General features: G+C 30.5%; 3 protein-coding genes across 3 annotated transcripts in view; 2 read left to right on the forward strand and 1 right to left on the reverse strand.

Annotated features, from left to right (window-relative positions):
• LOC132915622 (uncharacterized) overlaps window positions 1–1,714 on the forward strand; it is a 104,596-nt gene extending 102,882 nt beyond the window's left edge. The window contains exon 8 of the mRNA XM_060975461.1: window positions 1,078–1,714. Within this exon, the coding sequence (XP_060831444.1) occupies window positions 1,078–1,292 (215 nt within the window). The 3' untranslated portion in view covers window positions 1,293–1,714. The remainder of the gene's footprint in view (window positions 1–1,077) is intronic.
• The window catches only part of LOC132915621 (POU domain, class 6, transcription factor 2-like), a 455,505-nt gene that overhangs the window by 155,164 nt on the left and 279,929 nt on the right, over window positions 1–20,412 (reverse strand). The window lies entirely within an intron of this gene.
• Window positions 12,152–14,736, forward strand: LOC132915619 (putative serine protease K12H4.7). The gene is made up of 7 exons (XM_060975458.1): window positions 12,152–12,476; window positions 12,546–12,746; window positions 12,820–13,055; window positions 13,136–13,271; window positions 13,342–13,655; window positions 13,730–13,862; window positions 13,947–14,736. The coding sequence occupies exons 2-7, from the start codon at window positions 12,616–12,618 to the stop codon at window positions 14,296–14,298; spliced, it is 1,302 nt and encodes a 433-aa protein (XP_060831441.1). The 5' UTR covers window positions 12,152–12,476; window positions 12,546–12,615; the 3' UTR covers window positions 14,299–14,736.

The raw sequence follows: 20,412 nt of genomic DNA on the forward strand, positions 1-20,412 counted from the left end.
ATTATACATATATAGGAGTAGCCCCTTTTGTAGATGTTAATTCGTCTCTACGTTTTCTTCTGTGTAATTCCGCTGTTTCAGTAGTCTAGTTACAATCAAATTACAATAGAGTTATTTCGAGAAAAAAAAATAATTCCGCATTCTGCTAATATAAATGTAATATTGCGAGATAGATGGATCACCTGTTTCGAATGCTTCTCGTTTATTATTATTGTTGAAGTGATCGCCACTTCTGAGAAAACTCTACATCTGGTCTTCCTTCGGTTTCTCAAGCGCTAAGGTCATCGATAGCGCGTAGATAGCGCACAAAAGAATGCGTCGATGACAGACCATAAGCGGTACACGTGCTACGTTGGTTTCGGCGGTTCTTTTAGTCTCAGGGTAACGTTGCTAGTGTCACGTAAAATAATAATGAATTTAAGGAGAAAAGAAACTTTTATTTTTCTCTTTTGTTTACAATACACTTCCGAGCTCTAGACGTGACCGTTCAAGACTATCTGACTGCTCTACTGCTCTTACTGAGGAAAACTCGGCGTGGGTGTTCCCTTTTGAACTCAGAACGCGGATTCGTTGTCCACACTTTTTGGTGGAAAAGTGAGGGTAATGATCCGCGATGCCCATTGGTAAATGAATTAGGTAGTAAAGACAAGGAGAGCTAGATATGGCTCGTGGGCATCCTTGTTCATGGGAAAACTCTTATCTTGCCAGACACCCGCTTTCTCCGTATTAGGTAAGAGCGTGCAACAAACATAAACCGAAAATGTTTACGTGAAGGAAACTGAAACTGAACAGATTCGGTTTATGTCGTCTTCTTAGGCCTGTTGCGAGTTAATAGAACAATAGATAGGTCTTGGCGTCCGGACTACGGGGAATCTCGCAAGGATCGTCACATCTGGCGTACCACATGGCAAAAGGAAAATTGATTCGTGACACTAGCGAGAGAATCTGGATCGGCTTACATTGTATTTCACATTTTGTACTTTATTATTCACAATATATATACTTTCAATACCTTACAATTTACCCACGCATTTCTTTAATTCCACATACACCGAATAACCCTAACACTGATTACAGGAAGGGAATACCGTGTGAGCGAGCCACTTCCGCATTCGACCGGAAACTGCAATGAGTACAGCTGTGGATCCGAGGGCCACGCTGAGTGTTCGCCAGAGGACTGCGTGCCCCTTCTCCCCAAGATACCACTTGCATCAGATATATCGGACGCACCAGAAGACGATTTCGAAATTTTCAACCGTGCCAGGGATCAAGAAATCGACGAGAACTTCTAAAGAACGATTATCGGCTGTTTCATGAAATTTTCGAACGCGTGACTCGCGAGAGACTCGGCTTTCACGTAATCGCGGTCTTCTACGTGTTTCGCCTTTACCTATTAAGCTTTTCTTCCTTATTCGGAATTTGTTGATCGATATGAATTATACGCGAAGATTGAACAATGTTAATCATTACGTTAACGTTAAAATGAATTATTTAAATTTGTGTGGTTTTTCTGATTTTGAAAATGACGAATGAAGAGTTAGTATTGTATATATACGTGAATCATAGTTTAATTTTCATGAAAATGGGTCAGGCAGTTCATTTTTCTCGTGCGTCTTTCAATCATTCCATAAACTATTGTGTCTGTCTTGTATCCGTGGGATCCCGTGTCCGCTTAAAAATGGTTGTATGCTAAATAAAAGAAAATCCTACGGTATGTCGATTTTCTTTCGATTTTCCCTTTATCCTTATATTATCTATATTATATATGTGTAATATACGTCATGGTTCTAAATCCGTGTGAAGTCAGCGAAATTCTGTGACCCAAGATAATATGGAAATCAAGAATAACAATATTACGTGGAGGTTTCGGTTTTGAGAAAATAAAACTTAAAAGCCTGTCAACTACATATGTATACGAGTTTGATTCTCGATTCGGCAGAAGTAAACAATTGATAGGAGATTATTCAACATGCGAAAATAAATAAAGAACACCTCCGATGTAATAGTTACTCTATTATTACGTATTATTTTGGTACGTGGTAGAATAAGTCATAGAATCTTCTTGACTTCATTTCGACATCGCAAGTCGCTTCCTGTTTCTGAATACCCAAGTTATATTTCACAAAGACCAGAAAAGTATTTAAGCGTTCAATAACATTATCCACTATATTAATAAGCGTCAATATTCAGCGGCACCATATTTAATACTTATTATATGCTTAAGATAGTTTCATGTTGTATACTAAGTTTTTACTAAATGCATGTTCACGATAAATATCTTGTAACTCCTATGTACATTTCTAGATTGGTTTCAAATTTATTCGATATAATACTGATAGTGGCATCTTGTAATGTTAATGACTTTCAACATACAATATGAACATAAAAGTTCTTTGCAATAAGTGTTGAAATACTTTCGTGAAAGCGTATAATTATTCTGGATAAAGTACTAATGTACTATTATAAACGTAGTTTTACTTTTAGAGATTTATCGGTATATCAATGTTTATTTGAAGAGTATGATAAATTTGCAGAAGTGATTGATATCAGAAAGTAACTTCTGGAATTATTGAACTCTGTGATAACAAAATAGATTGGAACGCGCTATAGAAAAATTTGTTCAATGGTATGATTATTACTCGAAACAATAATCTGAAAGCTGTTCTATAACAATCTATAAAATCTTCAAGGTACAGGAAATACGTTTTTAAATCCTATATTGTAGAAAGGAACAGAAGTAAAACTCGTTATGGTATATACAACTAATTATATCGAATTATATACAAGCATTTCTATATGATATATTATATATTTTATACGTAATATGTAATATAAAAATTGATATATTATATATATTCTATATTTTATGCAAAGCAATTTTTAAAATGATACCAGTATACGTAGAGTAAAAATATTTCCCAAAGGATTGTGCAACGTAAGTGACGTACGAACAAGATATTAGAAACAAATAATTAAATGGCGCGTGTATAACAAGGGAAAGTAGACATACTTGGGATGCGTATTTGATTTCCACTACAATAGAATCTACGTTTGAATATAATTTTGTATACACATGTATTACTTCGATAATTATTCCAAGATTTCTTAAATTAATAATAAAATTAAGTAGACAATAAATTTAATAAACATATATATTATTCATTACTGTTAGATTATCATTAAAGAGAAGCTTGTTATTTTCTACAAAAATGTTAAATTTCCTTCGTTGTATTATATGCAAATTTTACATTAGAAAACTAAATATTTAATTTTATCAGCAATAAAGTAATAGCTTTTTCTTTTATCAACAGCTCCGTCTCAAGTTCTCAAATAAATTTCTGCAATTATTAACCATTTAGACAAGATAATATTGCTTAGAAAGTTAATTAGACGTTTATAAATAATGTTAACATCAAAATTGATTAAAAAACAAATAATTGATTCTATATTACATACAATATACTATAAAATAAAGTACAATTATCAATCTTCTTTAACAAATCTAATTTTCAACAACGACACATTATTTGCGTATTATTTACATACTTGAATAATAACAAGATAACTTCGATAACCGAAAACCGATTAAAATCCGGATGACAGGAAGAACCTGTTTCATCGGAATTAATCCAATTATGTAATAACATTACAAATTCACAGCAAACGTGTTTGCCAGCCGTTTCAATATCGACAAATAGCGCATTCCAGATTAATTAAATTAACGTCATCATTGATCAGTGATCAGTTATTTAATTTCATGTAAATACACATGTAAGTACAGATTCATTTGTTATTCGTCATCCTTTATGATATATAATAATCCGTATTGATTGCTACGAAATGAGGAGAAAAGATATCTCGATCAAAGAGTCTGAATATTTTAATGAATGAAATGCAAATAGAGAGAGAGAGAGAGAGAGAGAGAGAGAAGGAAAGAGAGAAAGAGAATCAAAAACAAAATTATAAAAATACAGTACAAGATACAGTTATAAAATTAGTTTAACACGTACTCTACTTAATTTTTAGTTTAATGATACATATTTATATCATTCAATTAGGGAATTATTTGCTGGAAAATCTAGTTCTCAAAATCGTTCATATCACAAAAATTACAGCAAAAATGCTGTAACATACTAAATATGATATTTCTTTTACAATTAATACTTTATTTTGCAAATATCAAACACGGTAATTATTTTAAGTAGTTTATCTAATTATTAGGAGGAATATTTTAAAATGTCTCAATCAGATTTTTACATTAATTTTTATTCGTCAGCAGCATTTAGTTCTCTTAATAATTACTATATGTTACAAATATGACAAAAATTAAACAACAGATATTACAATATTTATTTCTTCCTTATGTAATTCTGTACTTATTTAAATAATAATGTAACCTGTAGTTTATTTAAATATGAACAATTTATTACATACAATCACAAAAGATCTATATTTTTATCAAGCCTAGGACTTTGGTTATCCGAATTGATCACGATCTGCTGTCGAATTGAATTTTTCCGAAATATTATCTATTCCATATATTTCATCACTTTTTCTTATTTTAAATAAAAGACAGAAGGTAATTTAGTTTGAACTATTTTATAAATATTAGTATTAAGGAGCGCCAAAGCTTTTCAATAAGAATGTAATAATTTCTTTAACATTCTGTTCTTGTTTCTCAATGTCTTTCAATGTTTCTCAAATCTTTTCTTGCAAGGGAGCATCTTTAAATTTTTGATTACTTGATGTTCTGATCATCGAGTCCGTAATAATATTAGAAAACATTTACTTACGATAAGAAAGGAAAAATATTTTTGAAATTATCACATAGTACATGAACAAGTAACACGAGCATGCTTAGTATCTTGATTGGTTTGGATTTCTATACATGAAAAATACACGAATTCCATTGACCGGCCGAGCATACATTTCTCCAAACTGCATAGAAATCGGCGTAAAAGTGAAAACATTTCACTTAGAAGGTCATACTTGTGTAACTCTTTCCGCGGGTTTGCAAACCGTAGAGAATTGCAGCGCTGCAATTCATTGTTATTCGATGTTTTCTGGCGACACTCTAATGAATACAATTATTTCAATGTTCATGTGTACTCTGTTATTTGTATAAGAGACAAAAGTGAGTCTCATTGTAGAATAAGAGAGTTCTTAAATCAATTTCATATATTTTAAGAAGACACACGTTTTATCTTTCACATGCATTGTGAATCATAATTGATTTAAAAATGTTTCAAAAAGTTGATTACTATGTTTTAGAAGGATTAAGTTCTAAAGTGAAAGTAAACTAAGATAACCATGTATATGTATAATTCTTTGCAATAAAAGGTTTCCCAAGCTTTTTAAATATCCTAATAATATAGATTGCTTTCTAATTTTGAAGACTGTTTAAAATTTTACACATTTAAAAAATTAAAGAAAATTTTCAAATCAGAGTATCTCATATACTTTGTGCTTTTTAATTGGTATTTTAAACTTATGTAATTGTAATCTTATTATACTTATATAACTCTATATACGATTTACATTTATATATTAAAACTTAATTGCATCATATTTTAATTGTTATCATGCTAAAACACATTATAATATAAATCGATTTTAATGTTTCTCAGGTTTGATTACCTTGGTCTTCACAGTTCTACTGACGCCCTATAAGTCTCTCGGCCAGAGTTTGCAGATGTGCGCAGACGGAGTTGCCAGTTTGACAGGACTTGCTGGTATTGTTGATGCGTTGATGACGCCGCGCAACAGATTTTCCGGCTTTACCATGGCTTTCCTTGTATTCGACCTCGCTGCCTTTGGCCTTTCGTTTACATCTCTATCTGTGATCGTCGTTCGTATTTCCACAAACGTAGGGATGCCACTGGATGGTGACAAGTCTAATTCGGTACGTATCGTCTGTACTTTCACCGGTACTGTCCTTTCCTATTTCTTTTTCTCTGCTGAACACTATGTTGCACTACTGAAATGTTAATTACTATTTTTCTACGTTACTTTTGTTTTCTTTTCCTTCAGTTAAATTCTTCATTATTTAATAACCTATACAATTATTTATATAGTAAATAACAAGTATTGAAGTAACGATCAAATAAATGTTGGAGAGGACATACATATTTTTATTGAAAACTTTCAATAATTGTGCTGAACTATAGATGATACAATTATAATAATATTTTGTATTACGATTTGAATTATAAGATAACATTCATGTAAGCCAAATCTCACATTGTTGCCAGGACAATGCTAAATTAAATTTCATCCGGATAAAAATTGTATATATTTAAAAATGCTTTTTCATTAAACTAAAATTTATCTATCAAAATAGCTTCGCCTTAGATAAAGTATCCAATGCTTTATTACATTAATTAAATGTTTTTTTTAAAAAGTATTACGAATATTAAAAAAGTAGCTAAAATTGTTATCGAAAATGTACTAATATTTATTACTTACTAATAATAAGTTATTATTGCCTCTACCAGAAGAATTTTAACTAGCTGATGCACATGCACTATTTCATTTGCGAGAAGAGCATAATTCCAGAAAAAATGTCATTTCAGAGCTGTACTGAAAAATTGTTGATCGATCGTATAGAAAAATTCTTAAAGTGAAAACAGAAAGCGATTAACATAGCAAACGTTATATTATATTTCATGCTTAAGCTTGTAGTGCAACGATCGATTCATAGGCTAATTAGTAAGCCATAAAAGATATAACTTGGAAGAAACGAAGCTGGCACCCCGCTGGGGGTAGCCACCCACACGCTATACTTATTTTTATTTTAATTTTTTTTTCACCAATAAGATATAACACTTTACCAAATGTCCTTCAGGACAAATTGTAAAAAAACCAAAATAAAAGAAAAAAGAAAAAAAAAAAAGAAAAATTAGTAAGCAACGTCGGTGGCGCAAATTCGTTTCCGATCGTTTTCTCATTCATCGGTCGGGTCGATGAGTTTCGGCGTCGCAAATCAACCAGAACAGGGCTTAAAACCGCTGGAACCGTTCGATCGCCGGAGAAAGTTTCCAATGCCAAGGCTAAAACGCGGTCAGGGCACGCACCATCGTGAAATTTCACAAAATTACTTCGCCTCTAGACCCCGATGGAACGCGTCGCGCCTCTTCCGCTCAATGATCTATTTTTCGAGATACATTTTTCGAGATGCAGTAACCTGAATTTTAAAGGAGGGAATCGATGGATCGGAACTGCAATGTTTTAAAGATTAAGAAATCGTTATAGCGTAATTGGAATGTAAAGAAGCTTGATGAAATTTTCGTATTTTAAATATTTTCTTATTTAATAGATTTTTATTTTCCAATGTGTATATCAGTATATCTTTTCCTGTTTCTTTTAAGAATTTGATGCAGTTTATATGTAAAAAAGCACGATATCTTATTGAAATAGAAACTCAACGATTCAAAATATTTCAATTTCATAAAATTTTAGAAGATCGTACGATGGAAAGAAATGGTAATGAGAAAAATATCGAGGAAATTCCAACTAAATTGGCTGAAATGATATATGAAGGTCTGAGATGAAAACCATGATAATCCATATTATCTATCATTTATGGAAGAGTAATTTAAAAATACGCTGTCAAGCAATTCTATATGAAAATTATACTGTCATTTTATTTTCGAGTTAAATGAGCTTCTAAATCTTGGCTTCTTGGGTAGTTAAAACTTCTTGGACAGTTAAAACTTCTTGGATAATTAAAGCTTCTTGGATAGTTAAAAAATATTAATAAGATCATTTTACAAATAATGTTAATCGTTCCTTACAAATTACTGTGTTTTTGTCATCTATTTTTGAAAGATTCATATCTTTGAATCTGTCAGGTTATTCTCTTTTAACTGTTTCATACTAAAATATTTCTTAAAAAAAAAAAAAAAAAAAAAAAAAAAAGAGAAGAACAAAAATTAGAGAATCTTTTCATGTTTTATATGAACTATATAGTTTTATATTATTCTCCAATTCGACATTTATACCTTGAATGTAATATTTTGAAAACGACCACTGTTACTAAATTTGTTAATTTTACCGAAAATTTATACATATCAGCAATTATTCACCTACTCAATTACTATACTTGTATAAATGTCTGTTATTATTTGTGAAACTCAGTTTTCTATTGTAAAAACTTGTTCGTAAAAAGTTAAACTTTAATAATATGTACGTGTGTATTCGTAGAGATCAAAGATGTACTATCTTAAGAATTCATAAATTCTTGTTATGTAATAAGAATCTAAATGTAAAGTTTCGCGAAAGAGCGGATTACGGAATTAATGATGGATCGAAGGTGTACGATCTGAAAGATTCATAAGTTCTTTTAATATAATTTGAGTCTGAGAAACTTTTTAAAAAGCTAGAGCATTGCAAAAGTAATAATTCATCGAAGGATTTATAAATCTTTGGATTTAACTTGAGTTTAAACAGCACTGGAAGAGAGAATTGTCGAAGTAACGATGACTTCAAAGTACACCGTTTTAAAGATGCATAAATCCTTATAAGAGGACTCGAAGCTAGGAAATTTTTCACGAAAGCAGGATTATAAAAATAACAATGGATTAAAAGATTTATAAATCTTCTAAATTTAATTCCAATCTATACAAATGTATACAGGTGAAAGGTGAAAAGGTGAAAAGGTTAAAAGGAATTAGAGAATTAATGATGGATCGGAAGTATGTTATGTTAAGAAAGTTAAGTTATACCGTGGATACCATGGAAACCAAGGCAACCATGAATACCAAGGCAAGTCAAATACCTTGGACTTTACATAGATACACACTTCACATGGGGAGCACGAGGCGGGTATGGGTTCTCAGTGCGTAGCATCATGCCTTGAGAAACCCCGATGTATCTGATGTTCACCTATAGTCGGGTGGCGGCTGGTCGGCGCTGTGGCGCCCGTCAGATCGCTGATCCGGTGCGGAGAACTTCGGAGAAGTTGGTGGGCCCATATCTGTCAAGACCACTCACCTCACCTTCACGTGGGGCTCCCCGTCACCCTGCATCGGTCCCGACCGGGGTAGGGTGCGAAAGAGTGAGTGGCACCAAGACGAGAAGACGATAAAACAAACCCTTGATGATGAAGATAATGATGATATGTCGGAAAATATAAATAATGAAGTTTACGGTGCAGGGGAGGGATACCCCAGTACCGGCGCAGACGTGGGTGGACAAGCGGGCTCCGCTGTGTCGTTAGCTTGTGACCGTGGCCGGATGGGGGTGGACCACCAGGCCCCCATTCATGTTATCACGACTAGTGAGGAGGAAGAAGGAGACATTGAAATGGAAGAGGCTCCGATAGAGTAAGCTACATCAAAATTGATAAATGACAAATTGATAAATGATAAATTGATAAATGACTATGAACTATTGTCTTTTTACAGAATACAGCGAGGTGCCGGGTATCCAACCGCCTTGCTTGGAACGTATATATAATCAACAAATAAAGGACGCGAAATACAGCACACTCTTCTCTTAATACTGAACATTTTACTAATGAATTATAAATAGCCTATATGCAAGTATTATTTACATATTTAATTCGCTACAAACTGCATACAATTATATGTAATCACATATAATTATATATAATCACATATAAAATAAATACAATTGTTTGATGAGATAAGCTACAAATACCACTTCCCAGTGACAATTAATCTAGAACTTATATTTGTCACCAAAAATTATGAACATTATAATGTAATGTGCGCTTTCCCTTTAATTAAAATTATAATACTATAATAACAGATAGACTGCACTGTTGCTCGTTGCAAAATGAACATCTTAAAATATCAACCCTGTTTCTACATACAACTCATTAATATCTATGTACAACTATTATGATATACTTTATACATTTCTCAAGTATGAATTACCACTACGTTCACGAGTGCTTAGAGGAAAACAAGATAAATATAATTTGTGTTTAATTAATTTGTTGTTGTTGGTGTTAAACGAGTCTGAAATGTAACGTTGTTGGGTCAAAGTAAATAGACTTTGACGAATATAAATTTGCTATAGTAGTTTCGTTCAACCGCCTAACAAGAGTACAAGAGTTCTTCCGAAGTAGGTACCCTGTACCTGTATATTTATCTTTACTTTTCAGTCGAACAAGTACCAGCTTACCATTCTTCTACAGTAACGTACCTCGTTAATTATTCCGAATATTTCATACGTCTTTATGCCTCATTTGTCTTTCATCGAGATAATATTAAACTTTATGACCCACCTTTTTTTACCAAAAGATTTTTTAAAAATCAATCAAACCTCACACTTTTATCAAACGAAGAAAATTGAAACTTGCTGTTTATATTACTATATAACAATAGTTATATAGTTCAAGTTAGTACATTAAATTACATCATATTTTCGTGTCACACTCAATGCAGTGAGGTTGCAGAAATAATAGGAGAGGAAACAAATTCAGCTCGGCTGAATATCGATTGACAAAAGTTTCAAGATAGACATTTTTTTTCTTTTTTTTTTCTTTAATGTTGTTTTTTTTTACAATTTGTCCTGAAGGACATTTGGTAAAGTGTTATATCTCATTGGTAAATAAAAAAAAAATAATAATAATAAAATAAATATAGTGTTTTCCAAGTTATATCTTTTATGAAGATAGACATTTATACTAATGTGTTTTTAAATACTAATACATTAGTTAAATTACATAATCCATAAACAAATGTAATCGTACGTGTAATAAAACTATTTATTATTTATCTGTTGAAAAATATATAATAAACGTAAACATATTGAGTAATAAATATATAATTTTATTATACCATATAATAAAAATTATTCTATATTAATTATTACAATAAATTATTCCATATTTTATATTCTAGTGATAATAAAGATTATATATCTATAAATCGTAAATATATATTTTACAATATAATATGCACTAAAATTCCTTGTTGAAGATAATTACCATATTTAAAGTCGAAAAAGGTTCATAATATGCCAAAATTTATAGAAAGTCTAAGGTGATTAATAACCCAGATTAATGTAAATAATCAAATGTAATTGTCGCTAATGACCTCGTAATTAAAGTAACATCAATCATTAATAAAATGAAAGTACCGTATGCCATTACAAATTGCAAAGACCATCATTTATAATATACTTCTAGTATGTTATAATTTTTTGTTTTTGTTTATGATTGTCCAATGAATCTTCTTTTTCTCCTTTTTCTCCTTTTTCAATCTATTTAAGAATAATCGTGATATATCTTTGTTCTCTAACACTAATATCTTCTTTCTAATTCTTCCGAGAATTTTACGCAGTTTACATGTCTTTTACATCTCTTGTTATTTATCAAAATTGATAAATGACAAATTGATAAATGACTACGAACTATCGTCTTTTTACAGAATACAGACTCTGTAAGCTATAACTGGATCGTGTTACTCCTTAACATCAGTGAGGTATTGGCAGACTTCATCCTGGTACTGCTTAACTGCCACTTTTATTCAACTTTGTATCCGAGGGTGCACAGCTGTTTCCACATAGAGACAATCGACGACGTAGGAAACAATGATGAAATCGAGATGCGTGACATGGTCCAGCAGTGGGTCGCCCGACACAGCGAGATGCCGGGTATTCAACCGCCTTGCTTGGAACGTATATATTATCAACAAATAAAGGACGCGAAATATAGCACACTCTTCAACAACAAAACAAGATAAATATAATTAAAGTAAGTACAGGCGAAAATACTGCGGATATTTTTACGAAGGCACTGTGTAGAGAGAAATTTGAAAGGTTTAGGTCATGGATGAATGTAAACTAAGAGGAATGTAAATAAAGTAATAAGGTTTAAAGGTTCTATTAAGTAATTCGACAAATCATGTAAATCCGATAAGCAGACGTTAAGAAGCATCTGGAAGAGTCGGTTGACAACAAGCGAGCGTGCGAGTAGGTTTACGAGGTCTTCAGAGTATAACATATGTGTATAACTGTTGTGTGTTGAATAAAGTGAACTATTTGAATTTCCGAATCCCTTCTATATCTTTACACTAAGTTATTAAATTCATAGTTTAATAAACAGGATATACACAAGGCACTTGTTCAGTTCAGCCTCACAATCTTCAATTTTGATGCACAAAGGAAATATTAATTGTTCATAAAGTACGACCTGCACTCTTTCTGGCAAACTATTGCCTATATAAAAATTACATTAAATTTGGAATAATATTGCTTTGCGTAGGTTCTGATAATAAAACAATTGAACTATTTTTAACTGGCATTTGATATATCTATATCAACTGTTTCTTCTTTCAGCAATGCCCGTTTGTCTTCTTTACTAGTAGACTTTTATGAGGGGTCGAAGCAAATATGGTAATCTAGGTGCTCCAATTTTATCTGAAGATCATGAACTTCCAAGTGCTGAATGGTTTACACAGTTTCTAGATCACTTTGATCCAACTGATGCGCGTGTTTGGCAACAGGTAATAAGAATATATTAAATATTTCTTAATTTTTATTTTATAATATAAATCTTTTTATTATTTTTTCAGAGATATTTCGTAAACGTTAGGTTGGGGTTAGGTTGGAGAGCACTATAAGAAAGGTGGTCCAGTATTTTTGATGATAAGTGGTGAAGCTGCAGCAAATGCTAAATGGATGGCAGAAGGTCAATGGATCGAATATGCTAAGCAATTTGGAGCGCTATGTTTTCAAGTGGAACACCGCTTTTATGGACAAAGTCATCCTACTTCGTATGTAACATTGTTTATAAAATATATAATTGATACATTTTAAGTTATAATGTTACGTTTTTGTTATCTGCAGGGATCTCGGCGTGAAAAATTTAATGTATCTTTCATCGCAACAGGCACTTGCAGATTTGGCTTACTTTATAGAATTCATGAATATTAATTACAAGTTACCAGCTGGTACTAAATGGATTGCATTTGGAGGATCATATGCTGGATCATTAGCTGCTTGGTTGCGTAATAAATATCCTCATTTAGTACACGGGGCTGTTTCTGCTAGTGGTCCTTTATTAGCAGAAATTGATTTTCAGGGTAAATATAAGATACACTTAAATATAAAAAATATTTTATTTAAAACAGAAGTGTTTTATATTAATAATTATACTTTATAGAATACTTTGTTGTTGTTGAAAATGCCCTCAAAGAATATTCTGAAGCATGTGTAAATGCAATACTAGAAGCAAACAAACAATTTCATATAATGTTACATCGTCCTATCGGTCAACAAGGAATAGCTAAAAAATTTATGTAAGTAAAAGTAAAATTCTTCATTTACAAATCAAATATATCATTATTGAAAAATTATTTTTACTTATAGTTTATGTGATCCAATCAACGAACATACCAAACGTAATGATATTTCGAATTTGTATGAAACAATAGCAAGCATCTTTGCTGGTATTGTACAGTACAATAAAGACAATCGTAATAATTCCGCAATGGCTAATTTAACTATCGATAGTGCCTGCGACATATTAACGAACGAAACATTGGGTATTGCTATTGACAGACTTGCAATTTTGAGCACTAAAATATTACAAGCATCAGAAAAAAAGTGTTTGGATTATATGTATAATAAAATGATTCATAAACTTCGGAACATAACATGGGCTAGCGAAGAAGCAGAAGGGGGTAATGTATTTTTTTACTTATACTATTGCTGTTTTAATTTTTATTTATTGTATTTTAAAATATATTTCTTGTAGGACGTCAATGGACGTACCAAACGTGTACAGAATTTGGATTCTTTCAAACTTCGACAGCACGCCCAAAATTATTTAGTGAAACTTTCCCAGTAGATTTCTTTGTGCAACAATGCATTGATATATTTGGCCCAAGGTTTATTTAAAATTACGATAAATACATTTCTCAATTATGATAAATCATTAGCTATAAAATTATAACATTTCCGTATTCTAACAGGTACAATATTCATTTGCTGAATTCGGCAGTGAATAGAACAAATATTCTGTATGGAGGATTAGATTTAAAGACTACAAATGTAGTATTTGTACATGGATCAATTGATCCTTGGCATGTTTTGGGAATTACAAAATCAGCAAATCCGCAAATACCTGTCATTTATATTGATAGTGTGTACATATTAATTGAAATTTTTCATTTTTCGTGTAATACAAAAAATTTATTTATTATTATGACCATAGGTACTGCTCATTGTGCCAACATGTATCCTCCTTCCAAAAATGATCCACTTCAGTTGAAAGCTGCCAGAGTTGAGGTTGGACATTTAATAGATGAATGGCTGCATAATTAAATATGATATTTTTAACGCTGTGTGTGCTACATTTAACTACTTTATGATAAGTAGTTTTTTATTTTTTTAAACAAAAATGATGTATTAAAAGAATTAAATTTATCTTATTAACTTTTTGAACAATTTGTATTTTCCTTTATGAACTTCTGTGAAACAATTATGATACATAAATATTTTTAGTTGAAACAATTCGTGCATAACTAAGACTAAAACTAACTATGTACGTACATAACAAGTTACTGAAGATACACGAGTGTTCACCATTCTGTGTTTATGTTTAAACAACTAGAATGCATGTATAGATACAATTAAACAAGTTTGCCCATAATGGCACTATTACAATTTTTTGTAGATTACTGAAGTATTAAATAAATACATGTACAAACTTACTACGAATATCTTACGTCAGTCAATGAATAAATACATATCTATTAATTATATATGTTTTATTCTTGACAAGCATGAGAAAAGATGTTCAACTGGTTAAAATAATACTAAACACAAATAATTTATTAAGGTGTTTTAAAATCTGCAAAAACAGATCCGACATGAATTTGAATAAGTGCAAAGTGTCTTAAAATGAGCACCATAACTAAATGAATTTTGATTCTGATATGTATAGCGTCGGCCTTTCCTTAACGGTACCATCTTCGAATATCGTTTCGTTATGAGTTTGTTCGATTCCTTTAAGGCGAGGCCAAGGTGCCCATTACAGATATTGATCAACCGAGTATGCGTATGATTTTCATAAAATATTGTCAATCCTATTATAATCGAACATTCTTATAATAGTTTGTATCGAATTCGTTTAAAAATTATTAGAATTCGTTTGATCAGTAATTATACATATACATATATTACTTTCTCATTTTTTTGGCATATCCTTCGATCAACTCGTGATCCTCCTACATTCACAACTTTCATCTTTGACTTACGCTACTGCAGTATACGGTATTTACATTACGTAACAAGGTAGTCGAAAATAATTTACTGTATAACAGAACAATAAATGTAGGATGAATTAGTTTTTCTATCTATGAATCACGCTTAAAAATTCTCCTACGCAACGTTTGAATTGTTCACCATGTTCTTTTAAGTTTCCATTTTAAATGGAGTTACAAATTATTTCATAAATGATATAGCAGAATACATGGATGGATGGTGATTTAATGCTAAAAAGAAGATGAAATATAAGAAAATTTATCCACATGAAACTTTATTTCTAAAAAAAATGATTTTAAATATTTGTCAAACGTTTGTTATGATATATATGCATTTGGTAATATTTTATTTTACTAATTTCTTCGTCAAATGACTACAAAATATTGTTCTAAGAATATTAGATATACATATACATATTTCTTGAAAAAATTTGGGACAAAGATTTATAATTCATGTTAAATATACATTCTTCTAAGTAAACTTTGAATTGTAAATGGAAAACAATATACATTTTTGATATTCTAACTTAGAATTAGCTGAATTACTAGAAACAGTTAGTTGAATTTTAAACACAAGATTTTATACATGTTTCAAAATGTATATGTGTAATTTAGATCTAGAATATTATAGAAAATGTCAACGATCCACCTCAAAAGATTTTGAGATAGATGTGCTTTTCTATAAAAAATAAAGTTATTTAGAAATTAAAATTGAAATTAAAGCAATGTATGAATTCATCAATTTTTTTCTTAAAGAATCAGATCAATATATAAAATTCACATACTACTGTATTGAAGAAATAAAAAAGAGATGTTCTTATATATAAAAATACACATACACAAGAAGTATTTCACTTATGTAAACAAATTTGTCTGTACAAATATTTTTAAATCCAAATATTACCAAATAAACATTCAATTAATTATATCTTTCACATTCAACAAATAATCAAAAATACATTTGCTGAAATTAAAACTCTATATTGAAAGAAATTTACCTTACATTTTGTACGTATTTCCTAACATAAAGTCACCATCTTCCAGTGCGTCACCATTTATAAAATATGCATACAGCATAAAAAATACAACTTGCTCGTGATCTAATCGCGACTCGTCACAATAATCGATTCACCGAAAATCTCAAAAAAATAAGCGGTTCTAGGTAACCGATTTTATGTTTAGTATCTGTGATGAGACTGAGACTGCCTCCACTCGGGCGTAGAGTTACCGTGGTGATGATGATGATGATGATGATGGCGTTTCTTGTCAGAAATGCTGGCGTGCTTGTTAGACGGGTACGTGGCTACATCGCTCACAACTAATTCTGAACCATCTCTCTCGGTGTTGTTGCCACGGTAATTTTCTCGGTATCCTGGTTCATCCAGGGTCTCCTTGCGACGAAGAGGAGGATGATTGGTCTTATGACCGGCCGTCTCATGCAGATTTTCCCAAGCTTGACGGTAATATCGATTCAGTCCTCCTCGACTCTCAGAGGAACTGCTTCCAAAGCTGGCCACGGTATTGCAATCTGGAGATGCACGGTGTCGGTAATGCTTGCTGCTTCTACCGCGATTTCTGTGTGAATAGTTTAACAAATATTTATTATTATTTCAACTTCGAGACCTTTATGCATAATGATTTACTGGTAATATCTGTAGGTTGACAAAATGATAAGTTGTACAATTTTTCTATTTTATATAGAACATTAGTCGAATAAGACTATTGAATGGTAATTTGTTAAATTGATGTACAGAAGTAGTTTTCTAGAAAACTAATGTATAGAAGGTAACTTATAATTTGTAATATGTAAAATTTCACTAATAACATTAGTTGTATTGTGCAAGAGGGGCCAAGTAATATTTTATATTACTGTTTTATTTTTCTAACTTGAAAACAATACAATATTATTGTTGTGTTTAATTTATACACCTTGGATCTAAATTTATAGCATAAATGAAGTCAGGAGAGATTCTCTAGTTCAAAATAACACGAAAATAAAAAGATAAAATTGCGTCGAAGATTTCATTTTATAGAAAATCGTGTTTGGAAACTTATCACATAGGTATTCATGTATTTGATTGATTTTCGACTGGGTAGGAGTAAGGAATTGACAGGATGTTATTCTACATACGAAAATAAATTAAATTTTTTCGACCCGAAAATATAGAATAAGATTTATTCGCTTAGAGTTTAATTTTCAAGAAAATAAAATTTGAAAGTTTGTTGAATATGCGATTTCTTGACCGAATAGGATCAAACTTTATTTTCTTCAAAAGGAAGCTTCAAACGAAAAATTTCTATTTTACATTTTTATACGTAAAATAGTCTCTTGTCGATTATTTATTCCTGTATAGCTGGGAATGAAGCAAATATATATGTACTTGAAAAGTAACACATATACATTTTTTCGAAAATAAATGCTTCGATGTAATTTTGTTATTTTTATTTTGAATTTAGAATCTCGCTGATTTCATTCGCTTTAGACCCATAGTGTATTTCTAATTAATAATTTATGATCTTCCTTCTTTCTTCTTAGGAACATATATATACAGTAAGCAAGATATATATGCGGTTTGTTGTATTGTCGATTTGGCTTTCAGATATTTAGATTGTTCCTTATAGAAAATTCTTATTCAAATATTTCTGGTTTTTATTATAACACTTTAGTTGAGAAACTGAAGCCAAATCGATTGTTTCATTTTGTATTATGTATGTTTGTTTGGGAAACATAATTTAGCGAAGTGTAATTGAAGCAATTTGTAGTGAAATCATTAGCAATACCATCACCAATTTGAAGATGGAAGGAGCACCAAATAGTTAGATATAGATATATTAGGAGTTTATTATAATTTAAATCTCTTGTGATTTTTATTAAAATTATTTTACTATATATAGTGAGCCATTTTCTAGTAATCATCGCATTTTTCCTTCAGCATAGCTTATTGTACAACCAGAAACTTTATGAAACATTATCAAACTATGCTATTAAATAAATTTTAATATACACAGATATAATTGTGAATACAGAGATAGTAAATTTTAATTTGTTGAGATTATACAAATATGTTTAGTTGTCAATTTAAAGTTCTATATTTACAGTAACTTCCAAAATTGTTGTAACACTCTTTAAAACTGAATAACTGCTTAAAAATAGGACCGCACGGTTTGAATATTTTTGATAAGTTAGGAGGATTGGTTTACTAGATGACGTATAAAAAAAGTTCTAAAAAAATTGCAATTGGTTGGAATCGTCAAGAAAAAAAGTAAGGATCGCATTTCCCAAAATTTTTTCTTGGAATTGTAATGAAACTTTAAACAACATTTCGAACATTTCTATCAGTTATACATGTACATATATGCCGAAAATTTTATTAAAATTGGTTGTCGCGAAAACAAGCGACAGGCACCGAAAGACGTAAATTTTAGGCCATTTTTCACCATCTTTAAACGTTTGCAGCTCATAGCAACGTTAACCGATTTCGATGAAATTTTCAGCATGTATGTAACTGATATAAATGTCTAAAATGTATCGTTTAAATTTTCATTACAAGCTCAGACAAAGAAGTTGCGGAAAATATAATGTTTACTTTCTTTCTTGGCGATTCCGACCAGTTGTAGTTTTTTCAAAAAATTTTTTTATACTTGATCTAGTAAAATGATCTTCCTAATTTCTAAAAAAAATCCAAATCATTTGGTCCAATTTTAAAAAGGTTATTCAGTCTCAATGGGTATGGTAATTTTGAATGTCGCTGCAATTTTATACATTCAGTTTTATCGTATTGAGTCATAATTATATCATGCTATTATTTCTTATTATTTAAGCCTATAAATATCAGTTAATTAAAGTTATCTGACAATTTAATGATGCTCCACGTTTTTAACCCGAAGTAATAGAAGAGTTATATCAAATATAACAACAGGAAGTATTTTTACGACCAATGGAATATCGAAATACAAATAATTAAATGAAAGTTCGAAAACAGTTGAATATGTGCATTAGTACTAAATTGTTGAAACAATTCACATGTATTGAACAGAGGGAACATAGTGGGAAATAAAATATGGAAGTACAGCGACATTTCAAGTTGAAAAGTTAAAACCTTAGAATTAGGTATTAATACACTAACAAAATGTATAATCTAATTTAAATGTAACGACAAATTCTATTTAAAATTAAATTAAAAACAAAAAAGGAAACAAAAGATATATATTTCTATATTGCATAAATTGGCATATAGTGGAAATATCTAGTTTGTGCAAACCTATAACATAAACCAGCAAGCAAGTAGAAACATCCAGTTTGCTCAAGTCCGTATAATTCACGAATGGAGTCAATAGGTTGATCACGTGCCGGTTTATTTGATTTAAACATTGATATTATCGAATCGAAACTATCTCTTGAACGCCCTTGTTCAAAAGTGTTAGGACATCTCGTATTTTTAATAAAATGTTGGTATTTGGTATAGATCATGAATTTTCAATTACAAGCCTGTTTTAATAAAATCATTATGTATATTAGTAGTGTATAATTTCTTCACTGTACAAATACTATTTCTTGATGTTTTTATTATATATTTAATTTTTTCCAATTTTGAGCTAATATAATAACTGTTTTATGACTTTTGAGCGATGGTGTATAACGTCCCTCGACAACAAGATTTGAACGTTAAAGAGTTAATAAAAAATCAGTGCGAATATCAGTTTAGAACAACTTTTCATGCGAATTGAGTTATGTTTAACAGTCAACAAAATATTATTATATTTCTTCCGCTAATTACTCGTTTATTTGCGATTACTTCGTCTTATTAAGCTATCTAGCAATTACTTTTCCTTTATTTATTTAAATCACGAACCATTATTAATCGATGGGCAAGTTATCTTAATTCAGAGACAAATAATTTTCAGAAACTGAGCAAATTTATATATATAAATATATATATATAATTATTATATAATTATATATATATATATATATATATATATATATATATATATATATATATATATATATATATGTATATATGGAATTTATATTCCATTTATATTTATATTATATATTTATATATTTTCAATTTGGAAGTTACTGTAAATATATATATATATATATATGTCGGAGATGAAGGGACACCGGGCCCCCCCGTTGGAATTATTTGGAAAAGCCTCAATACTGTAG

The sequence above is a fragment of the Bombus pascuorum genome, unplaced genomic scaffold (genome assembly GCF_905332965.1).
Source record: "Bombus pascuorum unplaced genomic scaffold, iyBomPasc1.1, whole genome shotgun sequence".
NCBI lineage: Eukaryota > Metazoa > Arthropoda > Insecta > Hymenoptera > Apidae > Bombus > Bombus pascuorum.